The sequence below is a fragment of the Ranitomeya imitator genome, chromosome 1, assembly GCF_032444005.1.
Source record: "Ranitomeya imitator isolate aRanImi1 chromosome 1, aRanImi1.pri, whole genome shotgun sequence".
NCBI lineage: Eukaryota > Metazoa > Chordata > Amphibia > Anura > Dendrobatidae > Ranitomeya > Ranitomeya imitator.
In genome coordinates, this window is record NC_091282.1 from 711,354,997 (window position 1) to 711,373,109 (window position 18,113).

An 18,113-nucleotide genomic window follows, 5' to 3' on the forward strand; every position below is an offset into this window, starting at 1 on the left:
GATTGGGACCCCGGATCCAGAGATTAGGAAGGCTAGAGCAGCGCTGCAGGATCAGCGCTGGGTGTCCCAAGATGGCCGCCGAGATCTGTGAGCGCTTCTCATGGAATGAGAAGCACTGGAAAAGATGGGCGGTGGTAGTTGCCGATGGGCGTGGCCAAGGACTCGGGCCTCTATGAGAAGAAAAGCAGAGGACTAAATTTAAAAAAAAAAAACTTGTGGTTGCGGCATGAGTCTGTGACCGCTATTAGTGCATCCTGAGGTGCACTCGTACATCACAAATGGGCGCTGCGGACCACCCACGGACACGGGCTTTAGCCCTTTAGAGGTGCGGACCTTCCATACCCCAGGGACCAGGACCCCCCCAGCGCCTCGGCCCCCGCAGTGTACTCACGGTAGATGCGGTGGGCCGGTCGTCATAGTCAGGGAGGGGGTGGAGAGCTTCTGCCGCCTTGCGTCATCCGCTATATCAGTGGTGATGCAGTGGGGGGCTGCACGGACGCCATACACATTTATGTCCGGCTATGCACCTGGCTCCAGGAGAGGTAGATGGAGGGCTACTCCATGTGGTCGCCTGCTATGGAGGGGTGAGATCGGAACACGAAGGAACAGTCGCCCGGAAGGTGAGCTCAGGGCTGGCATCCAACGTTGAAGAAAAGGATACGGGAGGAAAGCTCCACATACTTGCCTGTTGATGGTTCGGGGAAGACCGGATCCTAGAAAGGGTCCGTCGCCCCCATTCGCTCCGTTAAAGAAAAAATAGAATAAAAAATTTAAATTTAAAACGGTGGGGTCTGAAACAGACCCAAGTGCCTCCTACAGACACTAAGCAAGAACTGGTTCACTTAGAGCCAGCAGGAGGGTGTATACTGCAGGGGAGGAGTTATTCTTTATGTGTTAACTTAGTGTCCTCCTAGTCAGGGCCGGCTCCAGGTTTTCGAGGGCCCCGGGCGAAAGAGTCTCAGTGGGCCCCCCCCCCCCCCCTTTAACACATACCCCGATTTATGATGCCCAGATACGGCAGAGAAATGTATAGTACAACGCCAGATTTCACTTCTTACATGAGTGACAGCTATTGTAAATTCTGCAGTGTATATATGCAGGAGAGGTGCTGTGCAGTGTATATATACACAGGAGGAAAGGTGCTGTGCAGTGTATATATACAGGAGGAAAGGTGCTGTGCAGTGTATATATACAGGAGGAAAGGTGCTGTGCAGTGTATATATACAGGAGAGGTGCTTTTCTGTTTTGAGTTTTTCTATGAAACAAAGACTTTTCTACATAAACAACGTTGTTTGGTTTTGCGGCCCCAACAAATCTGTGCTACAAAGTAGCAGGCGGCTCGGGCATTAATGAGGGACCTGATACTAAATCCTTTCCACAAACCCTAATGACCCAATTAGTGCCCTGTCATTAGAAGCTCATTGAACGCCTCCCTGTCCCGAGCAGTCATGTACAGTATGGGGGGATCCTGCAGCCCACCCCGACTGCTCCATACCATACACTGCCCTCTGTCGCGCTCACTATTATCCTGTGCATTTCTCCGTCATCGTTAACCCATGTTACACTTGTAACCCCCACTACAGAGTAGCAGGGCAGCCAATGTCACCCCCTCCCGGACCCTAATGGCAGCAGGAAATGTCTGCTCCTCTATTGGGCTGGAACCTGATTTAATCAAGGAATAATGTGGATTTGTTGCCGGTGGCCGCAGGGGAAGGGTTAAGTGATGCCATGTCCTTGGTGGGAACAGTGGCAGCTGCTGGGACCTGGACAGAGACAACCAATGTTGCTGTGACTGCACAGTGTGATGTGGAGGAGAGAAGCTGAGACGCAGAAATCACCCACATGCCAGCACTGGGCAGAGTCTCTCCAGTCACCAGCCTGGGGCCACAGGGCCCCAACATACAGCCCACAGCTCAGTTTTATCCATGGCAGCAGCTCCCCTTCCTCCTGGCATCTGGTTAACAATCCGACCCGCATAAATGGGGTTATCTTTAAGGTTCAGCAATAAACTTCATAGAGATGGGAAGGGGTTAAGCTTCTTCCTACCCCACTGGTGCAGGTTGGTGAGGAATGCATGTATTCTGGGGTTCTGGGTGAGCTGGGCGGCTGCAGGTTGCAGGCTGCTCTCCACCATCTCCTCCTCCAGACATCACCCACATTTTTAGGCAGCGGAGACAGACAGCAGCAGACTGAGCCACAAGTCCAACCACTGCTGGATACTTTAGTTTGCACTCACTCAGGCACTGGTAGGATGGAGCTCCTCTGGAATCTGCCTGATAATAACTTCAGCACTGCAGCCAGCCAGGGGCTCTCTCCGCCCACAAACAGTCACACTGGCTGCCTTCTCTTAACCCCTATGTGTGCCTGCCTGGCTGCACTGACTGAGTGAGAAGATGCTTGTGTCAGAGCTGGCACATAGGGGTTAAGAGAATGCAGCCAGCAGTGACTTTGTGGGCGGAGAGAACATGTTCTCCTGCTCTGCTCTCCCAGCTGTATCTATGATAGCATGAGTGGGCCCCCCTCTCTCTCTAGGGCCCCGGCACTTGCCCAGGTGCACCGGGTACTGACGCCGGCCCTGGGTAACCGCTTCGCTTGGATCCGGGGGCTCCGGAAAGTGAGTATATAACTTTTTATTTTTATTTATTTTTTTTAAACAGGGATATGATGCCCACATTGCAATATACTATGTGGGCTTTGGAACGTGGCTGGGCAATATACTACGTGGGCTGGGCAATATACTACATACTACGTGGTTGGGCAATATACTAAGTGACTGGGCAATATACTACGTGGACATGCATATTCTAGAATACCCGACGCGTTAGAATTGGGCCACCATCTAGTATATTAAGATATCTCTATCTCGCAACCCATCTCTCTTCCACTATCAGAAAACAGAACATTGAAAATTCATCAGCTCAGATCTATCAAAGTATAAGGCTATGCGCCCACGTTGCGATTTTATAAGCGTTTTTCCACTGCAGAAAGGCTTAAAAAAAACGCTAACAAACCGCATCCCATTTTTAATGGCAGTCCGCAATTTTTGTGCTTATGCTGTGTTTTTTTCTGCAGTGGAAATGCATCGTGGAAAAATATGCAGGACGTTCATTATTTTTGCGGAATTGCGGCGATTTTGCTGCTATAGAATTGTATTGGGACGTATGAAAAACATGACAAATATGCAAGAAAATTGCAAAAGAAAGCCAAAAAAAAAAAAAAAAACCAACACGCAAGCAGATGCCCCGGCAAGGGTGTCCGGTTTTGATGAGGAAAATTATGCTTAGATTCTGCAACGTGGGCACATAGCCTTAGAGGTACAAGGAGACACACCATCCGTCCCACATTTTAGTGAATTTTTAAGGGTATAATCTATTTTTATATACCAAACTTTCATAAGGAATTACTATGTTATCCATTTTCTTCCATTGAGAAATAGGAGTTCAGTCCCCCATCCGTCTCAGAGCCAGCATTCTAGTCAGCAAGAATGTGCGGGAAAAAAAAAAAAAAAAAAAGTCTGATTATGTCGACACAAGGACTTCTCTAGGATAACCAGTGCACAGCCCTCTGGCGAGTATGGGTTGGAAATTCCTAAGGGTATGTGCACACATTGCGGTTTTTGCTGCAGATCCGCAGCGGATTTGACGCTGCGGATCCGCAGCAGTTTTCCATGCGGTGTACAGTACAATGTTAACCTATGGAAAACAAAAACCGCTGTGCACATGCTGCGGAAAAAAACACGCGGAAACGCTGCGGTTTATTTTCCGCAGCATGTCAATTCTTTGTGCGGAATCCGCAGCGGTTTGGCACCTGCTCCATGTTAAAAATCTGCAGGTGTCTAAAACCCCAGTGGAAACCGCGCAAAAAACCGCGATAAATCCGCAGTGGAACATTCCGCAACGGAATCCGCAGCATGTGCACATGGCCTTACAGTGTTCTCGTAAAAACGAAAACCTCTTCCCAGAGCGAACAAATGTGAGGGCATCCCCATGCCATGTGTCAAAAGTCCACACCAGACATTCAGCAACAATGAGAGTTCGAACTAGACACCCTATCCATTTTCTGAAGCCATGTAGGGAATATATAAGATAGGTGAAAGAAGTATAAAGTTGCAGGGTTTTTTATGGAATGCAAAACACACATTCAGCGGAGACTCCAGTGCCTCCTCCTAATCCTCAGCATGCAGAATGCAGAATCTTAGGTCTCCACCCATCTTCAACATAGAGCTGTTTTAAGGCCACTTTTGCACTTGATAGGTTTGTGTGTAAGGCCCCTAGGTCATAAGAATGTTTATTATAAAAACAGCTTGAGATGGGGATGCCAGTTATGGAGATTGGACTCTAAAGCGTATCCAAATTGCAGATATTTAGGCTAAGTTCACATTAGGCATTTTTGCTCTTTTTTTTCCTGCAACAAAACCTCCACTCTTGGCAGAAAAGAGTCAGCGTCAAAAACGCATGTTTAGGTGCAGTTTTTGCAGCGTTATCAATATCCCAAAGTTCAGCTTTGCTTCCACCACAGAAGCACGAACACAGGTCACAATAGAAGACATTTTTCATGAACATAATACACCTATATATGTAACAGCAGAGGGAGGTGAATTGGTCTGGAATAATTTACCTATGTGTACCGTCACACTAAGCGACGCTGCAGCGATATCGACAACGATGTCGATCGCTGCAGTGTCGCTGTTTCGTCGCTGGAGAGCTGTCACACAGACAGCTCTCCAGCGACCAACGATCCCGAGGTCCCCGGTAACCAGGGTAAACATCGGGTTACTAAGCGCAGGGCTGCGCTTAGTAACCCGATGTTTACCCTGGTTACCAGCGTAAATGTTAAAAAAAACAAACACTACATACTTACGTTCAGCTGTCTGTCCTCCGGCGCTCTGCTTTCCTCTGCACTGTCAGCGCCGGTCAGCCGGAAAGCAGAGCGGTGACGTCACCGCTGTGCTTTCCTGCTGGCCAGCGCTGACACAGGATGCAGGAGGAGTGCAGAGAAGCACAGCGCCGGGGACAGAAAGCTGAAGGTAAGTATGTAGTGTTTGTTTTTTTAACGTTTACGCTGGTAACCAGGGTAAACATCGGGTTACTAAGCGCTGCCCTGCGCTTAGTAACCCGATGTTTACCCTGGTTACCAGTGAAGACATCGCTGGATCGGTGTCACACACGCCGATCCAGCGATGTCAGCGGGAGATCCAGCGACGAAATAAAGTGCTGGACTTTCCTCAGCGACCAACGATCTCCCAGCAGGGGCCTGATCGTTGGTCGCTGTCACACAACGATTTCCTTAACGATATCGTTGCTACGTCACAAAAAGCAACGATATCGTTATGTGTGACGGTACCTTTAAGGTACCGTCACACTAGACGATATCGCTAGCGATCCGTGACGTTGCAGCGTCCTCGCTAGCGATATCGTCCAGTGTGACAGGCAGCAGCGATCAGGCCCCTGCTGTGCTGTCGCTGGTCGGGGAAGAAAGTCCAGAACTTTATTTGGTCGCTGGACTCCCCGCAGACATCGCTGAATCGGCGTGTGTGACACCGATCCAGCGATGTCTTCGCTGGTAACCAGGGTAAACATCGGGTAACTAAGCGCAGGGCCGCGCTTAGTAACCCGATGTTTACCCTGGTTACCATCCTAAAAGTAAAAAAACAAACACTACATACTTACCTAACGCTGTCTGTCCTCGGCGCTCTGCTCTGCACTCCTCCTGCTCTGGCTGTGAGCGTCGGTCAACCAGAAAGCAGAGCGGTGACGTCACCGCTCTGCTTTCCGGCTGCCCGGCGCTCACAGCCAGACCAGAGAAGCAGAGCGCCGAGGACAGACAGCGGTAGGTAAGTATGTAGCGTTTGTTTTTTTACTTTTTAGGATGGTAACCAGGGTAAACATCGGGTTACTAAGCGCGGCCCTGCGCTTAGTAACCCGATGTTTACCCTGGTTACCGGGGACCTCGGGATCGTTGGTCGCTGGAGAGCTGTCTGTGTGACAGCTCTCCAGCGACCAAACAGCGACGCTGCAGCGATCCGGATCGTTGTCGGTATCGCTGCAGCGTCGCTTAGTGTGACGGTACCTTAAGACACAGACAGTGCATTGAATTTGTAGGACACAGTTTAACTTTCACACTTTGCTTAGCCATTGACTTGCTCAGGGCATTGTCCTACCTCACACCTAGGTCAGCCACAGGCATTGCTAATTTAATTTAAATATACTAATCCCAAATGCCATCTCAGGAGACCAAGACAAAATGGTAAACCTGGGGGGAGGGGGGGGGGGACACAAAAATCAATGGGATTTACATTACTGTTGTACTTGCTTTTTTCATTACCCATTGCTTTCAGTGAGTGCAAAACACTGAAAGGAGCGACATGCTCCATGTCCAAAAAAAACCATGCAAAGCACAAAATCCTGATGAAAAACAAATGTGTGTGAATTAGCTTTTGCTGATATTGTAAAAAAGCAACTGAAAATTTGTATAAAAAAAGGCAGCAAAAACGAGCAGCACAAAAGGCCCAGTGTGAACTTTGCCTTAAGAATTTTTTTTTTTTTTTTACAAGAGCCCTTATGCTCTTCTTACATTTGGGAAAGTTACTTAATGACATTCTCTATATAGATGTCTTAGGGTGAGAACGTATTATAGAATACATAGGAGACAAAACATAGGGTTCTCTCAATGGGTTGTTACACAGGAGGCCTTGTGACTACCTAAGCTTTTAGTTGCATGCCACAAGTGTATTACCAGATTATAAAGTTACAAGGATAGGTATTTGATTTGTTGTACGAAAGATCATTATGGCATTGACGTTCACAGATTTTTCTGCGATATTATGCTGGATAGAACCAAAGTACAATATACTGTACAAGAACCAATTTCAGCTATGCAGTTTCTGTACACCCCCATTGACTTCTATGGAGTGCTGCCAACACAGCTTTTTTTTCTAATCTGAACTATAATTTTATTTTCCTAAAAAGAAAAAAAACAAAAAAACTAGTATGTAGACCAAAGGGTACTTAACTTTTTCAAGTAATACGATTGCATTTCTTCCTGAAAGTATAGCGCCGTCCACATATACAGTGGCATGTAAAAGTTTGGGCACTCCTGGTTAAAATTACTGTTATTGTGAACAGTTAAAGGGAACCTGTCACCCCGTTTTTTGAGATTGAGCTATAAATACTGTTAAATAGGGCCTGCGCTGTGTGTTCCTATAGTGTATGTAGTGTACCCCGATTCCCCACCTATGCTGAGAAATAACTTACCAAAGTCGCCGTTTTCGCCTGTCAATCAGGCTGGTCAGGTCGGGAGGGCGTGGTGACATCGCTGGTTCTTCCTCAGCTTTACGTTGGTGGCGTAGTGGTGAACAAGCAGCGCGCGATCTGCGCTGTCATCCCTTTCGTCGGTGGGGGCGGCCATCTTTCTGGGGCCGCGCGTGCGCAGATCGAGTGCTCTGCTGCACGGGGCTTCAGGAAAATGGCCGCGGGATGCCGCGCGTGCGCATTAGAGATCGCGGCGGCCATTTTCCCAAAGCCGAGTTTGCATCTCGGCTTTGGGAAAATGGCCGCCGCGATCTCTAATGCGCACGCGCGGCATCCCGCGGCCATTTTCCTGAAGCCCCGTGCAGCAGAGCACTCGATCTGCGCACGCGCGGCCCCAGGAAGATGGCCGCCCCCACCGACGAAAGGGATGACAGCGCAGATCGCGCGCTGCTTGTTCACCACTACACCACCAACGTAAAGCTGAGGAAGAACCAGCGATGTCACCACGCCCTCCCGACCTGACCAGCCTGATTGACAGGTGAAAACGGCGACTTTGGTAAGTTATTTCTCAGCATAGGTGGGGAATCGGGGTACACTACATACACTATAGGAACACACAGCGCAGGCCCTATTTAACAGTATTTATAGCTCAATCTCAAAAAACGGGGTGACAGGTTCCCTTTAAGCAGGTTGAAGATTAAATAATTTCTAAAATGACTAAAGTTAATTTCCTTTGTATTTTAGGCCCCCCCAAAAAATCTATATCTATCTTGTTAATGCTTTTCTCCTTCCCCTCATTGAGGGACACAGGGCCATGGGTGTATGCTGCTGCCACTAGGAGGCTGTCACCAAGTTAATACAAAGAAAGTTAGCTCCTCCTATGCAGTATACACCTCCTGCTGGCTCCTAGAGAACCAGTTCTTGCTGTGTGTCTGTAGGAGGCACATGAGTCTGCTATTCAGACCAAAAACTCATTTTTGGTTAGCACAGCAGCCTTGCAGCGCTGGGGTCCTGGGTTCTAATCCCACTCAGGACAATATCTGCAAAGAGTTTGTATGTTCTCTCCGTGTTTGCGTGGGTTTCCTCCGGGCACTCCGGTTTCCTCCCACATTCCAAAGACATACTGATGGGGATTCTAGATTGTGAGCACCATCGGGGACAGTGATGATAATGTGTGCAAAACTGTAAAGCGCTGCGGAATATGTTAGCGCTATATAAAAATAAAGATTATTATTATTATATTCTTAAGATTTTTTTACCCGAACGAAGGGGCAATGGATCCTTTCAAGACTCCGATCTCCCCAAACCAACAACAGCCGAGCACGTGGAGTGTCGCCTCAACATATCCTCTCCTGTGACGTGGGATGCCATGCCTGAGCTGATTTTTAGGGGCGACTGGTTCCTTAAAGGGCACAGATTTCCCTATTTCCCTGCACCATCAACAGACAAGCACATGGAGAGTCGCCTCTATGTACCCTCTTCAGCAGCCAGGCCTAATGCCGGACAACCGCCCTGTTCACTAGGATTGATCCCCTTGGATGCACAGAGGCACCCTCTGTTTTGGCGACCGCGCAGCTCCCACTGCTCCACCACTTTCTAGCGGATGAAGCAAGGAGGCGGACAGTTCCTCTCCATCTCCCTATGAAAGGGGAGAGTGGATGGAGGGTTTTTAACCTTATCCCTGTACCGTTAAAAAAAAAAAAAAAAAAAAAAAAAAAAAAATCACCAGCAACAGCAGCTGCACAACAGAAGTACCTACTACAGTGAAAGTACCTGCAGCATCATCCGAAGGACATCTCCAGCCTCTCCCGGTAAGCGCTGAGAAGGGGGAGCGCTGTGCAGTCCGGGCACAGGCAGCAGACTTTTCCTGGCAGCGGGGATGTTTTTCGGGCCTGGGTAAAAATTTAGTCCCTGGCTTTGGCATTGTATAGGCTGAGGCTCCACCCCCGCTATGAAGTGATCCGGTGGCTCCACCCACTTTTCTGGTGCTCATCGTTCAGAATTAGAGTTGCTCATGAAATCTCGGCCATCTTTCTACACCCTGTCACAAGCTGACAGGGCCTCCGAATGCTCAGGAAGCCTCCTGCTTGCTCGGATAGCGATGTGGAGTGTGATTCTCGTGGCTGGGACACAGGACCTGGGTAGGAGCGCTGCCATTAGCTCTCTCTCACTTTCTGTATCCTATCCTCTGAGGACCCTGATAAGGGTGCAAAAGGAGTACATCATGTCCCAGCCTCAGGCACCTAAAAAGTCCCATAGACTTACAGTCTTTCAATTCATGTAACTCCTGCCAGTCTGCGTTCGTTTCCAAAAGCTCAGAGTTCGCCGCTCTGCAAAGCCTGTGACCCCAAATGCGCTCAGGAACGCCCCCGCTGACACTGAGCCCAGTGTCCTTAGTCCCCCTGAGTGGGTCTTGTCTTTGTCGCAATCTATGACTTCTCTGGCCAAAGTGCTTGAATCCTTCAGTTTTCCTTCTGGGGATCGTGGAGATCGCACGTCTGACGCAGAGGAACCCTACCCTACATGGGAACAGTCGGCTAGCAGGGGCCGCACACTATCTAGAAAAGTACAAGCGTCCAGGAAACAGATACGTAGTACATCTCCCTTCACAATCACGTACCATGGCCTCCATGAGCTCCATTTCTCTTTCTCCCGCTCCAGACGTTGGTAGAGAACTCTATTCTGGATCCGGATTCGCCAGACTTTCAAAATACGGTTGATTTTCTGAGGCACTCAACCAAACTCTGAAGGTTGATGAAGACTCCGGCTCTGTGCTGGACCACGATGTGTGCTTCAAAAAAGCTAAGCGTCATCATAGAACATTGGCCATTCTGGAGTTTCGGAATATAGTTAATCGGCACAGGTAGCGATCGGATAAGTGCTTTACAGGACAAAAAACACTTGAGGAGAAGTACCCCTTCTCAGCTGATCTGAGAAAAGATTGGGCTGAGTCCCCTGTAGTAGACCAGCCAGTCTCTCGACTGGCATCTAAAACCCTTCTATCCCTGCTGGACGGATCATCTATTAAAAATCCCACAGGCCGCCATATAGAAAAATTTGGCTCAATCTATCCTTGAGGCCTCAGGTGCGGCTCTATATCCTTCCTTCGCTGCAGCGTGGGTAGCTAAAAGGAATGGTTGCTGGTCAGAGACCTTGGCTAATTCCATTCAGAGCAGTTATCTTTCTCCAGAGGAAGTGCAGCTGTCTAGCCAGCCAAATTTCTCAGGCAGAAGATTACCTGGTACACGCTTCTTTGGATGCGGCCAACTGTGCGGCTCTATCAGCGGCAAATGCAATCACGATCAGAGGATCTTTATGGCTCAGAGAATGGAAGGTGGATTCGGAGTGAAAAAAGTCTCTGACATCTCTTGCTTACCAGAGAGGGCGTTTGTTTGGAGAGAAGCTCGATCAGCTTATCTCGGATGCTACGGGAGGAAAGAGCAAATTTCTTCCCCAGCAGAGGCTTAAGCATCCTTGTCGGCAACAACAAATCCGTTTCCGATCCTTTGGCGCTAGTGAGGGTTGGTCCACTACCAATTCAGGATCAGGACGCTCTACTCCCACGAACAGAGGACCCCAGGAATCCTTTAGGTCCAATCAGCGATGGAAGGGCCACCCCAAACGGTCTGTATCTAAGGGATCTTGGTCCCACAGATTTTCCACCCAATGACTCATGAGGTTATCCGGTCGACACCAGCAGGGTAAGAGGTCGCCTACTTCTGTTTTACCAGGTCTGACTCTCAGTCGTTCACGACGAATGGGTCAGAGACCTGGTGTCTTCCGGATACAAAAATCGATTTTTCTTTGCGTCCCCGATTAGTTTCTTTCCTTCCCGACTTCCAGTATCAAGGGCAAAGGCTCTTTCCTGAGCCATAGACTCCTTGCGCTGCGACAATGGCGTCATTGTCCCGGTTCCAGAAAACAAAAGGTTCGAGGGATTCAACTCCAACCTATTTGTCGTCCCCCTCCACCCAAAAAAAAAGAAGGATGGAAAAGTGAGATCCATACTAGACTTCAAACTTCTAAACAAGTTTGTCAAGGTTGTCATTTCCGCATGGAGTCTCTGCGTTCGGTCATCACCTCAAATGGAAAAAGGGGAGTTTCTAGCATCCATCGATATTCGAGATGCTTACCTGCACATCCCGATTCCCCCCCCCCCACCAAAAGTTCCTGTGTTTCGCCATTCACGAACAGCATTTTCAGTTCACGGCCTTACTACCGCCCCCAGGGTCTTCACAAAGGTTATGGAGGCTGTCATGTCCATCCTACAGTCTCGGGGCGTGGTCGTACTACCCTATCTGGATGACCTCCTGTCAAGGGTCCGTCTTCCCATGACTGCGCGGAGTCCGATCGTATCACTTGCGATAAACTTAGCCAAGTCTTCCCCCGTTCTAGCTCAGCAGATATCCTTTTTAGGCATGACCCTGGACACCTCTCGATGGTTGGTGATTCTCCGTCAAGACAAGGGCCTAGTCCTTCAGCAAGGAGCCCACGCACTCAGTCATACGCTCATTCCATCCGCTTTGCGATGAGGGTACTGAGCAAAATGGTGGCAGCAATGGAAGCGCTTCCTTTCGCACAGATGCATCTCCGTCCCCTACAGGATGATCTTTTAGCGGCTTGGGACAGGAACCCGTTCTCCCTCGACTGCCGATGCCGCCTACCCCTGCGGGTCAGGCAGACTCTCAGATGGTTGACATTGAGTTCTTCCCTCAACCAAGGAAAGTTCTTTCTCCCAGTTCAATGGCTAGTTGTGACTACCGATGACAGTCTTCTAAGCTGGAGAGCAGTTTTCGTCACCACACTGCTCAGGGCCGCTGGTCATCTCAGGAATCTAAACTTCCAATCAATGTCTTTGAAATCCGAGCAATATGGCTAGCGCTACTGCAGTTTCATTATCTCTTAGCGGGTAACCGCTTCAGAATTCAAATCTAACAACACCACAGCTGTGGTATAATCAACCATCAATGGGGTACCCGCAGCAGGGCAGCCATGTGCGAGGTATCTCGCATTCTTCGCTGGGCAGAGAGGAACCACTCGGTAATCTCAGCAGTACACATAGCAGGCATGGAAACCTGGGTGGCAGACTTCATCAGCCGCCAGGGTCTTGCTTCGGGGAGTGGGAACGTCATTCGAATGTTTTCAAACAAATCTGTCTTCGTTGGGGGACCCCGGATGTGGATCTGATGGCCTGCGTCAGTATGCATTTATCACCATACCTGGAACAAATTTTTTGCTTAGTACAAAGCTCGTGGACGTCTCCCCCTCGTCTTCTCTATTCCCACCATTTTAGAATTTAGGCCTGGCGCTCAGCTCGCTCAAGTGCCAGATATCGGCCTTATTCCAACGTAGGATTGCGACAAAACCTCACGTGAAGACGTTCATTCAGGGGATTACTCATATGCTTCCCCCCCTGTAGCAGGCCTTTAGACCCTTGGGACCTTAACTTGGTCTTGGGAGTCTTACAGGAAGATCCTTTTAAACAGATTCAGGACTTTTTGCTCACCTTTCTGTCTGGAAAGTTGCTTTTCTCGTGGCAATCCCATCCATCAGGCGGGTTTTGGAGCTGGCTGCTCTGTCCTGTCGGGCGCCTTTCCTTATGTTCCATCAGGACAAGGTTGTCCTCAGGCCGTCCCCATCCTTTTTGCCCAAGGTTGTCTCATCCTTCCACCTTAACGAGACATTGTTCTTCCTTCATTTTGTCCAACTCCAGTCCACAGGGTGGAAAGGGCTCTCCATACTCTGGACGTAGTCAGAGCTCTGATAAGGTACGTATCGAGGACGGCGTCCTTCCGAAGGTCAGATTCTTTGATCGTGCTTCCTGAGGGGCACAGGAAGGGCCTAGCCGCTTCAAAGGCCACAATAGCTAGGTGGATTCGTTCCACCATTCAGGAGTCCTACAGCATCAGAGATAAGCCTATCTCAGTAGGGATCAGAGCGCACTCCACTCGGTCAGTGGGTGCTTCCTGGGCCATTTGGCATCAGGCGTCAGCGGAGCAGGTCTGTAAAGCCATGACTTGGTCCAGCTTACATACTCTCGAAGCACTATAATGTTCATACCCAAGCTTTGGCTGATGCGGGGCTGGGCAAAAGAATTCTGCAGGCTGCTGTGGCACACATCTAGGCAGTTGTTACGTGAAGCCTGATGTTTTCTGTTTTCCCACCCAGGGACTGCTTTGGGACGCCCCATGGTCCTGTGTCCCACAATGAGTGGATCGGAGAAAAGGATTTTACGGCGAGTACACAAAAATCCCTATTTTGTAGCCAGCCAAGAGTCAATTATTGTTTGAGGGATTTCCATTAACTCTTCCTTGGAAAGGTCTTCCAGTTGTGCGAGTGGTCTATCTAGCCACAGATGTTCAGGTCATGGGACTGAGTGCCATTGCAAAACCTTCAGCTTGTGGATTGTAGGGCAGTCTACTGTGGATTTTGACATGTGTTTAGGATCATTATTGATTATTAGAAACCATCCTCTTCATTTTCAGCTTTTTTTTTTATAGATGTTATCTTTGCATAAAAAAAATGTATTGAAATTTCATTGAATCCATTCTTTCCTCAAAGCATGAAATGTTCCCCTTGCCATAGGCTGCCACACAACCCTAAAGCATGATTGATCCATCCCCATGCTTAATTGGTTGGCGAAATGTTCTTTTCCTGCAATTCTGCACCGTTTTTCTCCATGCATGCCTTTGAACATTGTGGCCAAAGAGTTCTATTTTATCCTCATCGGTCAACAGGACTTGTTCCCAAAATGCATCAGGCTAGTTTAGAGGCTCTTTTGCATACCTTTGATGCTGAATTAGGGTGAGGACGCAGGAGAGATTTTCTTCTGATGACTGTTCCATAAAGGTCATATTTGTGCAGGTGTCTCTGAACAGTAGAACAATGTACCATAACTGCAGTCTGCTAAATATTTCTGAAGGTCTTTTGCAGTGAAGCAGGGGTTCTGATTTGCCTCTCTAAGGCTAGGTTCACATTTGCAGTTGAGTCCACAGCATTTCATATGCAACCGCATGGGAAGACGCATGCAAACGCATGATAACGCTGTGGTTTTTTATCCGAATCATCTTACGCATGATGGATAAAAAAACGCAACATTTGCACACGTTTTTGCATGCGTTCGCGTTTATAAGTATGTGTTTGCTATGAAAACATTTTCAAGGAGAATTTCCTTGACGAGCCACGCCCAATGGGCATGGCTCATGGGATTTCTGTATGTAGACTCTTGTGCAAACGCAAGCGAATGCATGTCCGTGCGTTCCCATAGACTGTAATGCGTTGTTTTGACGCACTCCTTCCGCAAGAGTCCGCATGCATATGGTGGTGGAAATTTGTCGCCCAAAAATTTTTAAAATGGTGCGTCATCCACGCCCAGCCGCACACCGCGAAAAAACGCATGCGTAAGCAAATTTGGGCAAACGCATGCAACTGCGTCTACAATGTTAAAGATAGGAAATCAAGATGCATGCAGAAGTATGCGTTAGAAATGCTGCGGACACAACTGCAAATATGATACCAGCCTAACAAAAATACCAGCAGCTGTCACTGAAATGTTGCTTGGTCTTCCAGACATTATTTTGAGCTCCAGTGTTCCTTTTAACTGCCATTTCTTAATTACATTTTTAAAGGAGGAAAGGACAACTTGAAAACGCTTTGCTATCTTCTTTTATAGCCTTCTCCTGCTTTGTGGGCCTCCATCATTTTGAGAGTGCTCGGCTGCTGGTTTTTTTTAGCACAATGTTAGAGGCAGCTGAGTTTTTATAATGCTGGGAAATTTGCATCACCTGGCCTTTCCCAACAATAATAGTGAACAAGGATAATTAACAGGATAATTAAAGTTATCTGAGCACACAAATCTCCCAAAGGTGCCCAAACTTTTGCATAGTCCTATTTTCCTTTAAGCAATTTTTAAAATGTAAAAAATTATATTTTTTGCCTAAAATATTGAGAAAATGCATCATATCTTTCGCTCTTTTAGAGATCATTTCATCTTCAACTTGCTTAACTGTTCACAACAGTAATTTTGACCATGGGTGCTTAAATTTTTACAAGCCACTGTATTTGGTCATCGTCATTTTGGTATTAACGTATTGCAATGGAGATGTGCTTTTGTTTGAAAACCAAAAGGTTAAACCAGAATGGTGAATCTAATGTAAAAAGTGAAGATTAAGAGGCATAGATCAGTCCAAAAATCGGAAGGCAGACCACTTACCCATTGCTCTCATTTCTTTCCTTTGCTGTCGGATTTTCTCTTTCTCCCTTGCGGCGACAGCTTCCTTAGTTGCATGATCCTAAAGAAACATGATTTAAAAAAAAAAAAAAAAAAACACTTTAGAGATGTCAAGTTAAAATTCCCAATAATATCACGGAACACCCTTTTAGGCAAGGGAAACCGGTTCCCCAAAACAGCAGCAGCTTCCTTTACCACTTACCCTTCTTAGGTGCCTTCTGGCTGCAGCCGCTTTCTTTTCTGCAGATAATACAAATCTTGGAGGCTCATCAGGAAAATAATTAAAGAAGTTTTTCCCTAAGATTTGATACTTTGCAATACTGCTTGCCTGCAAAACAAAAAATGGAATAATGCAACACAAAGTAGGAATAAGTCTGCACACGTGCCTCAAATATCAAGTACAGGAATTTCTTATTCATACATTTTCAGACAATGAAGAAACAGCTTTGTTCCTGTTGCAAAAACACATTGATATAATCAAGGTGGTCGCCAGTCATAGCCTGTGAGGTGGTCTATTCAAGTCAGGAATGCAAAAGTTTTAGGATGGTGTAAAAAGTTAATACACCCCTACCTCCACTAAGTGTCAATAACAGAAACCACAGACTGAGTTTTTATTAAGAGCGTAGATACCCTAAATATCTCATGACTGCTGTGCTTCAAAAATAAGAACTGCTAAAATCTATAAAAAAATAAATAAATAAGATTACCTTGGGCTTCACTATCCCATTTTGTATTTCACAGTGAAGTTTCAAGAAGTGTTTCAGTCTCTCATATGAAAAGAGCGAGGATTTCCGACTAGAAGAAATACAGAAAAGCAAAAACAGTGATCCCATGACATCCAAGAGGGTAACAATAGGCTATGAAGATCACGTTCTGCGGCATTACACAAGCAACGTCACCATATACCGTATCTGACCCTATAGGTTTCCAAAAAGGAAACCCCTTCCATTACCAGCAGCACAGTTGTGCATTTCCACTAGTAAGAAGAGCAAGATGTGCAAGTCATCCCTTCACATCCCTGGGCCACAGGAGCTTCCAGAGCTGCTGGTGTCTCGCACGGGGTCAAGACTGAAAAGTGCATAGAAACAAAGGTTTTGGCTAGAAAGAAATAAGGTGAGCCTATATGTCTGTTAGCAAAGACAAGCCATTTAGTAGGAAGCTATAAAATGACACTTTCTCTGTTTGCAGCATATATTGTGAACAGAACACGTAAACTCCAAACTAAATGTGATATCAGGCCTTAGAAATGTGGATGCTTTGGGGGGATACTACAGCAATGTGGACGCCAACTGCACATTTAATGAACCGGACATTATAGTATTGATTGGAAAATTTCTGAAAAGAACAGCCATTGCAACTGTATTATGGAAACTAAAAATATCCTACCAAATAATATCCACTAGAGAACCAAGTCAGTAGCATCAGTAAAAGTAATTGCTCTCTCTACAGCGGAAATGAGGAGGTTGTAGATCAAAATAACTGATACTATGAAAAGCAGAAGGTGACTTATTTATTTTTATTTTTTTTTAGCAAATATTGCTTTTTAGTTCCATTAAAGGGGTTGTCCAGGTTTATCACGAAAGTCTGCAGTCATCATGTGACTACAAACTTAGGAATTCTCACATAACGCACTGAGAATTCTCCAGTATCAGTGTTGAGACTGAGCGGTCATAAGACCGCAAGTATGTAATACGCATACTCCTGGCCAAATTCCAACTAGACGAGCATGCTCTCGCTCTATTTACTTGTATTCACGTCTAGTCGGAATGTGGCTAGGAGTATGCACATCATATGCTTGCGATCTGTGACTGCAGACTTTCATGAGAAACCTGGACAACCTCTTTAAAAAAGAGGTGTATATTGACATTGAGGCAAAAAGTTGTCCTCAGGAACCTGGGAGTTTTAAACTTGGTAACTGAACTTTCTACAGTCTTTAGGAAACTTTTGAACATAACGTGAGTTTAGCAGACTCGTATCCCTATTGCCTGCAGGTACCTGTAACCCACGCAGGTGCCGAACCTGCACAGACTGTCAGCAGAGGTTTATAGCAACCTTGGGAAGCTACACTATATACCGTATTTTCCAGACTATAAGACGCACTCTCCCCCCCCCCCCAAAAAAAAGGGGGGAAAATGGGGGGGGTGCATCTTATAGTCGTAATGCAGGCTTACCGGCAGTGGTGTAGCGGTGTCAGAGGTGTGGCGGCGGCAGAGATGCGGGGATGAGGAGGCGGTATGGCGTGAGCGGGGTCCCTTCCACAGGTGAGGTGATGCAGCAGCCCGGTAAGCAGCAGAGGCGGGTTAATTACCGGTTTATCGGTGGCGGCGGCCATCTTCCTGAGGCCGCGGCGGTTATTTTCCTGAAGCAGAGTTCGCAGATTTAGATCTCGGCTTCAGGAAAATGGCCGCCGATCTCCATCTGCGCACGCGCGGCCTCAGGAAGATGGCCGCCGCCACCGATAATTAACACGGCTGGAAGGGAGCCTGCTCACGCCATACCGCTCATTATCCCCGCACCTCTGCCGTCGCCACACCACTGCTGCAAACCCCCCATGGACACCAGGCCGTGGCGTCGCCCACCTAAGCAGGAAGGGACCCTGCTCAGGTGCACGCCGTACCGCATCACTCCACCTC

General features: G+C 47.5%; 1 protein-coding gene across 1 annotated transcript in view; it reads right to left on the bottom strand.

The window, feature by feature from the left end:
* Window positions 1-18,113, bottom strand: part of BAZ1A (bromodomain adjacent to zinc finger domain 1A) — a 143,819-nt gene that overhangs the window by 103,251 nt on the left and 22,455 nt on the right. Inside the window, exons 5-7 of the mRNA XM_069732125.1 lie at window positions 16,188-16,275; window positions 15,683-15,808; window positions 15,463-15,541 (exon numbers count right to left, since the gene is read on the bottom strand). Coding sequence (XP_069588226.1) covers window positions 15,463-15,541; window positions 15,683-15,808; window positions 16,188-16,275 — 293 coding nt within the window. The remainder of the gene's footprint in view (window positions 1-15,462; window positions 15,542-15,682; window positions 15,809-16,187; window positions 16,276-18,113) is intronic.